This window comes from Puma concolor, chromosome B1 (assembly GCF_028749965.1).
Source record: "Puma concolor isolate L17-30 chromosome B1, mPumCon1.1.hap2, whole genome shotgun sequence".
Classification (NCBI taxonomy): domain Eukaryota; kingdom Metazoa; phylum Chordata; class Mammalia; order Carnivora; family Felidae; genus Puma; species Puma concolor.
This window is the reverse complement of record NC_141670.1, coordinates 122,293,727-122,307,915: the sequence shown is the minus strand read 5'-3', so window position 1 is coordinate 122,307,915 and position 14,189 is coordinate 122,293,727. Positions and strand designations below refer to the sequence as shown.

Sequence of the window (14,189 nt, the reverse complement as noted above, 5' to 3'; positions counted from 1 at the left end):
CCAAGCACAACACTGTCTTGCTGGCCACCATTCTACCATCTAAACGTTCTGGAGACCTGTCGATCTTCAGCAAAATCATAACCTGACATGATTTTTAAAAGGGAAAAGCTCTTTAACAAAAAATGATCACAATTGGCGTGCCGGGGTGGCTCAGTCGGTTAAGCCTCGGACTGCGGCTCAGGTCATGAGCTCATGGTCCGTGGCTTGAGCCCCTTGTCGGGCTCTGCGCTCTTACAGTGCAGAGCCAACTTGGGATTCTCTCTCTCTCTCTCTCTCCCTCTCTCTCCGCCCCTCCTAACTCCCACTTTCTCTCTCTCAAAATAAATACATAAACTTAAAAAAAAATTATCACAACCAAAAAGCAAATGAAACGCAAATTTGTTAAATAATTGGTTATTTTCATATAGGTGGTATGAGGTGGCAAATTTGAATAAGATTTTCGCTGAAGTAATCGGTTACGGTGGAAACAGAGATGCAAGTTACACTGGCCTTTCCTCATTGTGACATGTAAATTCATTGCACTAATAACTCGCAAGTGGACCTTCACTGTCTTTCCAGTGCTACCCCGAGCAATTAAACAAATATTTACAATTAGCTTTTAAATTTAGCTTTAAATACTTAAAACTTTAAAAACTTAAAATTAGCTTTTAAAAACGAAACACTGAGCCTCCTCTATATTTTTATTCATTTCCATCACAGACCTGGTTTTCACCTGTTTAACTTATCCACTTTCCCAATGCACCAGCGCTAAGGATATCATTGTGCTAAGAATATCATTTTTTTCATTAGTTTCACTGGTTCACTGATAACAGCAGTGCAATGATTTATTCTGTATAGTATGCCTTTTTTTTTAATGATGGGTCTTCTTGAAAACTGGCACAGGGAAGTCGAGAAAGAGGGAAAAGAGGGAGGAAGCGAAAAAGAAAATATGCGGCTCCAGATCTCTATCAACCAGCCTTCGAAAAGAACTACCCGAGCTGGGTTACGCACCAATCAGAAGGGATGTCTCTCAGTCACAGGACAATGAAGCGAAGGATGTATATTGGTTGGGAGAAGATCCAAACTCCCGGAATGTCAAACGCACCGCCTCTCAGGCATTCTTTGCCTCCTCTGACAAGCATGCAGAGAAGCAGCAAAGTAATAGCAATGCACTACAAAGGCCATCGTGGCAGGGAGACAGCAGACAATTCCTTCCTCATGTCTGTGGCATCATTCTGTCACCTGACATCCCTTGCTGTCCCGTTCGCTTGTTATTCTCAGGCAGAAGCACAGAACATTGCCTGCCTTGCTGTGGTTCATTTAAGCCTGGGAGTTCATAGCGAATAAACACAACAGCTCTTCACGCTTACATGTGTTTGAGGCCCGGGCTGAGACCTGGATGTAAGTACAGCGGGAGGGGCTAGCCCACTACAGAGCCCACTGCCAGGCCGTGCAGTGCAGAATGGCGAGAGCGGGAACCTGAGGAAGCGACTAGAAGAAAACAGCTGTGCGTGCCTCCGTTTGCAGTTCTGAGTTTTTCTCTGCATTCTCAGACGCACGCACTCAGACGTGGACCTCCGTATGCACGTATGCCTGATCAGAGAGGTGCGGGAGCATATTGCAATCACCACACAGAGGATGATGTTTGGTAGGGGACGAATTATTACCCCAAATAAAATGATCTCTTTCATCACTACTCAAAAACACGCTTGTTTTATTTGGGCTAACTTTGTGGGGAACGATTTCTAATCTTGGCAGAAAGAGAAGGTGGTGGGAAGGGATGGGGAGGGGTGCAGAAAATGAACTCCATGTACTGCCCACAGCTTATTACCTAGTACCTGAAAATACTACCCGGCAGAGACTGTATGAAATCCGAACCCCCTCTTCAAAGGTGATTTGGTAAGATTAAACATAAGTGGCTCCTCTTTGCCTGGAGGACAGTCAAAAAGAATACCTGCAGGGGAGTCCTGAATTATTGAGATGCATCAAGAACCTTTTGAAAGCTGTTAGGATAGTACGCGCTGGAAAACTGAGCTCTTGTAGGAATTTTCTTAAACCAGCAGTGTCGTGCTCAAAGAGAGTATTTTATAATCAATGATGTGACCTTCAGATTTTAGAGGTGGGGGAGAGGGTTGTGTGTTCACGCTTGTACATGTATGAGCGAATAAGAAAGTCTGTATCAGTGTCTGCATTACTGTGGTTTGCTTAGCGGATATATGGCCAAGGCATGGGGTGTAGTGGAAAGAGCACAAATTTCTTTTTTTTTTTTTTTAATGTTTATTTGTTCTTGAGAGAGACAGAGAGAGAGAGGGCATGAGGGAGGGAGGGGCAGAGCGAGAGAGGGAGACATAGAATCGGAAGTAGGCTCTAGGCTCTGAGCTGTCAGCACAGAGCCTGATGCGGGGCTCGAACTCACAAGCTGTGAGATCATGACCTGGCCGAAGTCAGATGCCTCACCGATCGAGCCACCCAGATGCCCCGAAAGAGCACAGATTTCTAACCCCAGCACTGTCATTTACTGTGTGTGACTCTCTCTGAGCTTTGGTTTTCACATACACAAGAGGAAGACATTTACATGCTCCTTGCAGAGCGGTGAGGAATAAATGAGATCACGTATATCGGGCAAACAATAGCATTTCAGCATGCAAATAATGTCAGCTTCCTTAATCCACAGTTAAGAACCCCAAAGGGTTCTCAGTAAACACATTTTATAGAAATGTCTGTTCTATTTTAAATGTGGTGATATCACTGAGCCATCCCCCAAACCCCTCAAAGGTCACAGTCTAATAAAAACGGATCATTTTCATAGATGAGGCCTTCAGATTTTTGGTATTTCTGTATGCCTGTGGCAAGTCCCTGGAGCTGTACTCTAAGACACTTAGAGTTTAATTAAAGAGCTGTTTATGAAGCCAGGAACTCTGGTATATGGATCTTAGAACTTTCAAATGACCTGATACTTACTTACATTTGCTATGCCACCAACATCTGGATTGATACTTTGATCCTTTGCTTGAATTTCAGAAGGTGCATATTATACAACTTTCATAGTTCAAATATCTAGATTAACTGTAGACTAAAAAGAAATCTGATGAAGAGCAAGCTAGTGATTACTGCTTCTCAAGTTCTTTAATTTAAAGAAGCAGAGTTCTAAGTAGCTCTAATTAGGGAGAGTTTAGGAAATTTCAAGTAATTTGAGGCCAGAGATACAGAAGCCTGAACTCGTTGAGTAAAAATTCAAAGGTAAATACACACCAACGAGATTAAGAAATAATATTATCTGAAGATGGAGTTGGTGAGACAAAGAAGGAGAAGCCCAAACACGCCAACTGTTACTTAAGCAACATACGCTGTAGTGCTTTCTCTCTATTAGTAAGGGAACAGGACACAGTGTTAGTTCTGTGATTAAATTTTAGAAGATGACAAATTAAGTCGTTAAAAATCACAAATATTATGATATTAAAACAGTTTGTCCAACATAGCACTCCATCATTTGGCCAATAAAAATACATCACTCCCAACAGGACGGACTTGAGCTTTCCCTAAGAAGATGAGCTTCAAGGAAGGTAGAACACCTATTCCATTCATCCTCAGAATCTTACATAGGAGCACTTTACATATTAAATGAGTAAAATGAATTTAAGAGTCACTCAAATAATTTTTTGAAGCCTCTAAAGGCTTTCACACAATCACAATTTAAGCGAAGTAGAAGAAACATTTTACCTCCCATATCTGTTTTCTGCCTATCGCAGTTTTTCTCAAACTTGGCTCCATATTGAAATCACCTATGGCCATGTAACAAATCTGGGCCCATGGGATGCAAGTCGAAGTAATTGTGCCACTTTTGGGAAACATCCTTAGATAACAAGACATGCCCTTCTCTTTTTCCTTTTCCTTCTGGCTGAATGTAACATGGCAGATGATGGTTGAAGCTGGTGTAGCTGTCTTGGGTGACAAGATAGCCTTTGGAATGAGCCCAGGCACCCCACACCCATCAGAGCAATGAGGCAGAAGGAACCTGGGCCCTGGCACCATGCTGGGTCACACCAGTTGGGTATTCCCATCTGTGGGCTTTTAATGGAGAGAGAAATAATCTTGTTCAAGCCACCGTTTTGTAGGTTTGCCGTTGTTGTTTTCTCTTGGAAGATACCAGCCCTAATGTGATAGGAAAGTCTCACAAAATTTATATTCAATCACCCTTCCCTAACAAGTTGGTCAAGTTAGCCCATGAATGAGATTTACGAAGTTGACTAATTTCTTCCCCTGGACTTTTCTTGCTTCAATTTCCTTCCTAGTTAATCTGACTTCTTTGATTCAGTCTTCCCCAGTCATGTCTACTTACAAAATTGTCCCACTTTTCTAAATTCCAATGACAATCATTTTCTGTGCTTCTTTTATCCCAATATTTAAATAATCAATTCAAATAATGGAATCCTGGATAACTGCCTCTTCTAGGCTTCTGATGCTATGTAGCTTTTTATAGCTCTATTTTCCTAATAGATTTAGGTTTCTAGAGAGTAAGGATATGCAGTTCTTTAAATTCTCCATAGTTCTGATTATAGTGCATAAACATTTTATGTTCAATAATACCATACTTGTTTACCAAGTGGAAGAAATACCAAAAATTTACTTTCTCCTTTTGGATTTATATACCCAAACCATCCCTTCTTCCCTCATCATCATGAATAATTAAGAAATGTATGATCGTGGGGCGCCTGGGTGGCGCAGTCGGTTAAGCGTCCGACTTCAGCCAGGTCACGATCTCGCGGTCCGTGAGTTCGAGCCCCACGTCAGGCTCTGGGCTGATGGCTCAGAGCCTGGAGCCTGGTTCCGATTCTGTGTCTCCCTCTCTCTCTGCCCCTCCCCCGTTCATGCTCTGTCTCTCTCTGTCCCAAAAATAAATAAACGTTGAAAAAAAAATTTTTTAAAAAAGAAATGTATGATCCTTCAATACAGAAAGGGTGAATATATTGGTGAAAAGATGATATATACTTTTATAATATATATAGACAATGACTATAGTTTCTCTCTCTGCATATATAGACTCAACAACTGAAGGTAAATCGAATAATCAAAACATAAAATTTGTATGACAGTCTTAAAAACAAAAGCTGTTTAAGAGTGATGTGTTCTTTGACATTAAATATTTCGATAGTAGGGGCACCTGGATGGCTAAGTCAGTTAAGCCTCTGACTTTGGCTCAGGTCCATGAGTTCAAGCCCTGCGTCAGGCTCTGTGCTGACAGCTCAGAGTCTGGACCCTGCTTCAGATTCTGTGTCTCCCTCTCTTTGCCCTTCCTCTGCTCTCTGTCTGTCTCTCTCTCTCAAAAATAAATAACCACTAAAAAAATTAAAATATATTCTTATAGTAAATACAGTATTATGAAGACAATTTAAAAACCTAGAATGAATCTTCTTTTATATGATTATTATGAATTCATGATGTTGATGTGAGACTTCTATAAAGTTGATTTCTCTCTGCATTAAGAATAATTGCTTTCCTTTTAAACATTGTTTCCTTATTTTTTTTTCTGAGAGCACATATAATGTCAGGTACTACTATCTCATGAGCTCTGCTTCTTAACATTCATCCTTATTTCAAATCATTTATTGTAATGAATATTTGATGAACCCTTTCTCTGTTTGAGACACCATATTAAGCACCAGGAAAAACAAACAAGTGAATAAAGCCAGGTTGTTGCCTGTATTTGGAATGTAATTTCTACTTACCCGAAGCAGATGCAGGAGGGAGGCTGAGGAAGAACCTCTACTCAAAAGTTACCTGTTTTGTTCTAATTAATGAGTTTAATAAATTACCCTCGTTGGATGACAGATGCCAAAAAAGACAAAATACAGGGCTGGGAGTGTATTCACGCCTACTCACATTAACGGACACAGAGACACATGCACCTGGCTATCAATTTACAAAGGTAAGCTACTGCTCACAATTTATAAGGCATAACCAGGAAACACATTCCTGCTTCTTTAATCAACTTTGATTAGTTCTGTCAATAGGAAATAGAATTATCTAATGTAAAATGTGATGTAATTGTTGCAAATATATAAAAGCATATATATAATAAAAGGTGTACACACACACACACACACACACACACACACACATATAAAATACGTATCTCTATGCACTAAAAAGCATATGGGAATCAACAGAAAATAGAATATGTAAATATCCCAAGAATTGAGGGTATTAAAGTTCTATCATAGACCAATAATTTTCTTAAACAAATAACATTTACCACTTTTAGTTTGCTAAGATATTGTTGATCCATTTCTGAATAGCTACAAAGAAATGATATAGACTTACTTCGATACTGAAGTACCCTCTGTCAACATAGTCCCCTAAGAAGAGGTAGCGAGTGTTGGCAGGAGATCCCCCCACTTCAAAAAGCTTCATCAAATCAAAGAATTGTCCATGGATGTCCCCACAAACTGAAAGAAACAAAGCAAATTCATTTTATGGTCACATTATGATTCGGGACGAGATTTGAAAAATTACAAAATGTGACAGTCAGAAGGAAAATAGAGCGCATCTTTGCGGAAACCTTCTTTTGCAAAACAGGAAGGCGAGACACAGATTGCAAAGTTAATTAGTGGCAGACCCGGTTCCAGCATCCAGGTCTAGCAATTCACAGATTAACTGCCAAAATGAAGATAATAACAAAAGTGACAAGTAGGCTTATGCAGTCAAGGATGCTGCACCACACACTGTGCTAAGAGTTCATGCACATTTTCTAATTTAACACTAAGATTGTCATGGGGGAAGTTCTCCCTTTTGCAGATAAGAGACAAGGCACAGAGAGGTTTGGTATTATCTCTATAAAACTGAGGTCTGAATCGCTACATGTCATTACCTTCTGAAGAAAAAGAAAGTTGATATGTATCATAAAAACTGCACTTCACTGAATCTAAACTGGCATCAATTATAACCCCATTAATTTATGTACCACTACGAAAGAAAAAAAAAACCCTCCCATTTAAATTTAAATTATAAAAGAATATTTTGTTTGTAAGACGTACTCTGATGTCAAATGTTAAAGTGAAAAAACTTGGAAAAAGGAAAAAACACTGTAAAATAGTACAAAAAACACTGGGAAATAATATTTAACTTTCTCACATTTTCCTTTAAACCAAATTTCTTGAAGGAGCTATGTAGTCTCTCATTTTAAAAACCACTTACTTACTCATTACTCAGTATTTCACTTACTACTTTCAAAGCCCTAAAAAGTAAATATTATCCCCATTATACAGATGAGGAAACAGTGTGGCTAAGAGAGGTTATGTGGTTAAGCAAGATCACTATTACATATGGATGATTCAGGGTTTAAAAGTCTGGATCTGCCTAATTCAAAGCTTTTGCTGTCAATCTTCATGTTATAATATCGTTGATATTTTATGTATTTATACATGTATATATTTAATTTTTTACAATTTTATGCTCAAATGATGAACATGATGTAGTTATTTCTCAAACACGAAGAAGTTCACAGAATGAATATATCAGCAAACAGGAAATCAGGAGCATGCTATCTTAACCCATTCTATGCTGCAATCAATTTAAGATAAAAACATTTTAGTCTATCACCATCCCACCCCCCGCCTCTTGTTCACTAGATGTGGGTCTTCGCTATCTTGAATAGTCCAAGTTTCTTTCTTCCTTGGATTTCCACAGGCTGACTCTTTTTCATCCACCAGTCACGGGTACAAGGGGGTCTTTCTTGAACTAAATGAGTTGCCTCTGTCCAAAATCATTCTTCACCCCATTAAGTTGTTTGGCTTTCTTCACAATACTTCTCACTATCAGGAATTATCTAGTTATTAATTTGCCTGCTGTTTCTTCCCTTACCTTTCTCATTGGAATATAACCTCTGTAAGGTTGTATAACTTGCCAATCTTGGTCACTGTATCCGCAGTGCTGAGAACAGCACCTCCCACCTGGTAGGCACACAAGAAACACGTGCCACCTCAGGATTCTTCCATTGGGCCTACTCTGTGCTAAATTTGGAAACCCATTAACTAAGAAGTCAGAGATTAAAAAAAAAAAATTAATGTTTATTTATTTTTTGAGAAAGAGAGAGGGAGACAGAGGGCAAGCAGGGGAGGGGCAGAGAGACAGGGAGACACAGAATCTGAAGCAGGCTCCAGGCCCTGAGATGTCTGCACAGAGCCCGATGCGGGGCTCAAACCCATGAACCGGGAGATCATGACCTGAGCTGAAGTTGGATGCTTAACCAACTGAGCCACCCAGGCGCCCCAAGGAGTCAGACATTTTGAGGTGCCCTTGGGATTGACAGGACTGAATGACAGGTTTGCAGAGTGTGCTCTGGTGCAAGCCAAAAGCTTTCAACTTGTCTGAGATGCTTGTTTTAAGCCTTTTAAGTCACAGCTTTCAAACCAGTGTGCAGCGAGACTGGAGTAGAATGTGGGACCTCCACGCATCCGATGGTGGTTTCCTTACCTGGTTCTACATCAGAAACACATGGGAGGTTTGGAAACTACAGATTCCTGGGCCATGAATAAAAATCTCCAGAGATGCATATTTAGAACCAGCTCTTAGATGAGTTTTATCTAGTCAGTAAGACTAAAGAGAGTTACACTTTTGAGCCTTTGTGGGCACACTCAGCCCTCATTCTGCACGTTTGTGTGGTTCCCCTCACAGCGATTATATGTAGGGGAGATACCTATTTGACAGGTAACTTCTTTCAATGCTAATTCCATGTCGGTGTTAGAGTAGGATTTCCTATGACATGAAAGGATAATATTGAAAGGAGTATTTGATCGAGCCTAGGAGAAAGATGAATCTGAGAAAAGTGATAACAAAGAGCAAAATTCCTTTGGGCTTCTGAATGTATCTATTCCTTGTACCTTGTGCATTTCAGTTTTAAGATAAAAGATTTATCCTGAAATCCTAACAGCTGGGGACATTCACTATTTTGATACCAAATTTCAGGATGAAACTGATGACCACATTTAGGTACCCAAGAGGATATCAGGTGGCGTCGCACAGAGGGAAGGTTACCTCTACGTGACAGTAAGAGAAAGGTATAGCCAGGTAGTTTCCTCTATATGATGCTGTGGCCCCCACCTACCATCCTCTCGCGTACCCGAGACACTGGTGTCAGTATAGAAAATGCCAGCTAATGAGGCAAGCTGTCTTGCTTGCTCACATTGTCCAATTCTCCAGGTGGCTGGGCCCTTTCATCTCCACTCTCACTTGGTTTTAATAGTACTTCTAAAAAACAGCCAGGCTTTGACAAGTTCTGTTATACCTTCACGGCAAGCTTATTCTTCATCAACATAGCCCTATTTCCTGCAATCCCCTAGCTTCCCATTATTTTCTTGTCATTCCCAATGGAACACTGCTGGCAGACAGAGTACTCAACTAGGGGCCAGCACTGAAAGGCCTATCATACTGAAAAGGCTCCAAAAACATAGAAACGCAATACAGGTAATAAAATTATTCCTACTTGGGGGCACCTGGAAGCTCAATTGGTTAAGCCTCTGACTCATGATTTCAGTCCAGCTCATGATCTCATGGTTCATGGGTTTGAGCCCCACACCCGGCTCTGTGCTGGCAGTGCAGAATCTGCTTGGGATTCTCTCTCTCTCTCTCTCTCTCTCTCTCTCTCTCTCTCTTTATCTCTCTCTCCCCCCCCTTTATCTCTCTTAAAATAAACTTAAAAAAATTAAAAATTTTCAAAGCATTCCTATGTCCATGAAAATATCCATTCATCTGGCTAAACATTCCCCCAAATATATATTATATCTTCAATAGATTATTCAGACAACTGCACATATTTCCATCAGCAATGCATAGAATTATGGAATTAATAAAATGAGCACATCAAAGATAATGAAATAAAACATAAAGTTTTTTTTTTTTTAATTTCACTTGGATACCCTTATCCAAGAGTAACCTGATGTGCCACAACATGATGCCTGTTTTTTTCCTATAAGCTATAGGTCTACATTTGTTTTTATACTGGAGAGGCAAGAACTCTATTAGTTTATACAGCGCAGGTATACTAAGCAGTTAAAGCTATTTGGTGACCTTCTTGGTTCTTTTCCCTAAGCGGGGTTGACTGCGTGATTTTGCAAGTGGCTACTCTAACATTCTCAGTACAACTAAATGGTGGAAGAGTGACCAACATCCTGTGATGCTTCCATATTTATTACTTTTTGCTCTTCTACTATCAGGAAACACATAAATTATGCCTAAATAACCAAGCACTAAGTAATACTTCAGCAAACAATTACTGTTAAGTAATTGCCTTTTACTGTTGCTTCCCTGCCCACGATAACTCTCAGCGCACTGAAAATAAAACTTTACTGGAAATGATTCTCACACCCGAGTGGTACCAACTTCTTATCTAAGTCTTCTGAAGGGGAGTACAGCATTTTGAAGTATAAAACAGAGAATAACATACAGAGAGGATCTGTCTTTATCGCTTAAGGAAGGGAATAGCTTTTATTCTTAATATCATTTCTGGAGAGCTAGTTGTGAAGCTTTGAAATCAAAGGCTTGAAAGTTCAAGTATATATAAATATAAGTAAATAAATATAAATATAAATATAAATATAAATATAAATATAAATATAAATATAAATATGTATGTGTAGATGCATGTGCATGTGCACACGTGTAAAACTACCCACCACAAAGGAGGAATTATTTGGAGATGAGTGGTCAGCGTAGCAGTTAAGGAGTCATTTAACAAGTGCAAGACCTTACTCACTTTATAGGACAGCAAAGTAGTGCTACAGAGAAAGTACAATAAACAACTGGGGCAGTGACAAGAGACTCTTTGTAGTTAGCTGAGTAAATTCTTGTAATCTAAAAGCTGGACAATGAATCAGTCACAGGGCAAGTCTAAGAGTCCCTAAAACCAGCACACTGGTAAGTAGAGAAGATAATGGCCAGCATATTAAGGACAAACAGGCTCTTGAGGAAATAATCTCAGGCAGAGGAGAGAGGGAGATCATCATGACCAGGGACTGAGGCCTTGCATTTCCTGCCTAGAGATATGCTGGAAACTGTATTTAGAAAGGATAGATGTTCGGTACAAAAACCATGTGTCTATTCTATGTATAATTAGGTATGCACGCCATAATTAAATTAGTGAATCAGCAAATAAGTATGTCCATATTATAATTTAATTATTTTTTCAAAGAATTCCACAGTTTCTAAGTTCACATTGGCAATTAAATTACTACATTAAAAAATGTAAACAGTAGACAGTACTGAACACACCAGGATGAGGTCCCAGTATAATTGCTATACAACTGACAGTTTGAAAAGGACTCTGACAAAACTGTCATCCTGAGTAGGAGTCATATTGGCAAATATAATATAAAATATACACTTTCATGTAAAGCTACTTAAAATAGTTTTTTTATTTTTTTTAAAAATTAATGTTTATTTTTGAAATAGGGAGAGAGAGAGAGTGTGTGTGTGAGCAGAGGAGGGGCAGAGAGAGAGGGAGACACAAAATCTGAAGCAGCTCCAGGCTCTGAGCTGTCAGCACAGAGCCAGATGCAGGGCTCGAACTCACAAACTGTGAGATCGTGACCTGAACCGAAGTAGGACACTTAACTGACTGAGCCACTCAGGCGCCCCCAAAATAGTTTTGAATTAATGTTCACACTCACACATTTGATCTTGTTTTCATGCCTATATATATAAAAAAAATCCATCAAAGAACATCATTGGGTCAACTTCTTACTGACACTAAACAAAAATTTTATAACGTCATATAGCATTCCAAGTTAAAGAAAACTTACACAAATTAGAATGTTTGGGGACAGAGGAGTAAGTTGTTAAAAATAGACAAACAGACAGCATTTCAAAATCGCATCAAAATCGTGATTTAGAAGTCAAGTACTTTGAATTCTTGACTCCTTATTTTTCTAGAAGGACCATTTAGTTCCGCCAAAAGACTGTCTTTTATCATCTGGGAAGACTTGAATTAAGTAGAGTAACTTCTTATACAAGTTTTTCCAGTTCATACTAAACTAACAGTTTATAATTTTTCTTTTAGAAAAGACGTTACTGATTCGCACAGCAATTTTCACCATCAGAGTTCCACTGTACTTTCAGCTTCATTGACTTCAACCCAATATTTTTTTCCATAATAGCCACATTTTCTCAAGACAATAACATTTGTAATGTTAAGGAACTAACATGTCTAATTCTCAGCATGAGGGGATTAATCTACTAAACTTATTGGTTTGATTTTTGAATCTTCTGTCAGCCGCAATTTATACTTTTCCACAATTTACAATTCTGCAGAGAAAGATGTTGCATTTGGAGGTTTGTTACAGGTTAAAGACCACAAGTACCACAAGGTACCCCAAGTACCTATCTGTTTCCCCCTGTTGATAATCCAGGCTCAGGCAACCTTTCATGAATGATAAATAAGTTCAAGTACAAACCAGCCAGCTTGAATTTGTGTCATTCATTAGCAGAGTGTGTAAACTTCTGAAATCAGGCAATTACGAACATAAAAGTGAGTTTTATTATGGCATTCACTTATTGCTGAAAACTTTCATCAACTGTAAAATAAAGAAAACAAGAAAAAACAAAGGGGTCTAATCCACTCCAGATGTATACTTCAAAATAATATTTTCTCCATAGTAAATATTATTTTTCAAATGTTGAACATGCATTAAGCACTTTATAAAACACAAAATATGAATTCTTAACCAGGGCACTCGGGTTTTGATAGTAGAAAACAAAAATGAAAAGTCTCTAAATCGAATACCAATTTTCCCAATACTGAAATTTCAATAATTTAAACGAAAAATAAAGCTATGAAATTAAATACAAAATAATAATGGCACCAGGGCAGATTAATAGCAATAACTACACACACTGTCTTTCTATTTATGATGCTGTGTTATGAAGATAAATAAACTACCTATTTGCCAGAGATAATGAGAAATATAACCGGACAACTGAAAAGACATGACTGGAATATATTGTAGATTCCAGAAGTAACAATCCAGTACTAACTCCTCCATATCCCCTAAATCTCATTTTATAACTATAATCCAATGGAAAGAACTAGAATAGTCTATATTTTTAAATGATGGCATAAAAGGACTAAACATACACAACACCATAGTATGTACACAGTATATTCTAATCTATAGAAAAATAAATTATTCACATTTATGTTTTTGTCCTAAAAATAAGTGCTCTCTCCACTGAAATTATTGTTTGATATATATTTTTGTCCTTCCTGAGTTGAACGCTTCGTTAGATTTTGTTAACTTGAAGACTTCAATTATGAGACAAGAATGTATATGTTTTAACTGTTACCACTATTTTTCCATTTCAGCATCAATCCACATTATAACAAGATGCATAATTATTAAAAATTCATGACAACATTATGGAATTATATAAGTCATGGTCATGGCTGTGACACTAGTGACTAATAACAATAATAAGTATGTATAATATTTATAGGATTATTTAATCACATTTTGTCATCATTCTATTCATGTGTCCAAGTTTGGTCAGACCTGGAAGCTATCAGTTATGTGACATGTGTATTTGTTTACATTATGTAGTTCACTACGCCTTTATTTTCATCACCAATCAAAAGTATTGGATGAACACCATGAGTTGATATAACTTAAGCCACATATAAATAAATTTGATGACTCATGTACTTATTCTACATAAGCAGAATGATTAGTAAATGAATGACTGTTTTCTTTACTTTTTGAAATACTGATCCCAGGTTTTAAAACCCAACGCACTCCCTCCAGGACCCTGAAACATGAACTTTCATTACAGTAACCAGATGGGTGGGGGAGGGGTTGCAGATCTATGCCTTAGCGTTCCCATTTTGGGCTTTCCAATTGTGTATTTCTGGAGTTTGTTTTTTGTTGTTTTTGTTTTTTTAACTATTTGATAGCTGTGGTCACAGTATTCTTTCAGTTCTGGCTTTTTGCTTTCTTCCTGGGTGTGTTATTTCCTCCTTGAGAAGAGGCAGTACAGTGTAATGAGTACACAGACTACAAAGCTAGATGTCTTGATTTCATAATTGTTCTTTGTTGGTTTTTTGTTTTGTGTGTGTATTCCTCCTGATGGGCCTAAGTCAATGAACGATGGCTTCTTGGTTAATTATTATCTTATTCATTCTCCCTGAATCATCTTTACTCTCTATCGAATGCATGAATTCTTCC

At 38.3% G+C, this 14,189-nt stretch overlaps 1 protein-coding gene and 1 long non-coding RNA gene across 7 annotated transcripts in view; both read right to left on the bottom strand.

Annotated features, from left to right (window-relative positions):
• The window catches only part of PPP3CA (protein phosphatase 3 catalytic subunit alpha), a 329,754-nt gene that overhangs the window by 74,729 nt on the left and 240,836 nt on the right, over positions 1-14,189 (bottom strand). For all 6 annotated transcript variants that reach the window (XM_086704508.1, XM_086704507.1, XM_086704504.1 and 3 more), the window contains one exon: positions 6,301-6,425. In XM_086704508.1, the coding sequence (XP_086560634.1) occupies positions 6,301-6,425 (125 nt within the window). The remainder of the gene's footprint in view (positions 1-6,300; positions 6,426-14,189) is intronic.
• On the bottom strand, positions 989-6,285 carry LOC147581852 (uncharacterized). Its single transcript, XR_015250330.1, has 2 exons — positions 4,931-6,285; positions 989-4,691 (listed from the first exon to the last, which is right to left on the bottom strand). It is a non-coding gene; the product is annotated as an uncharacterized LOC147581852 (long non-coding RNA).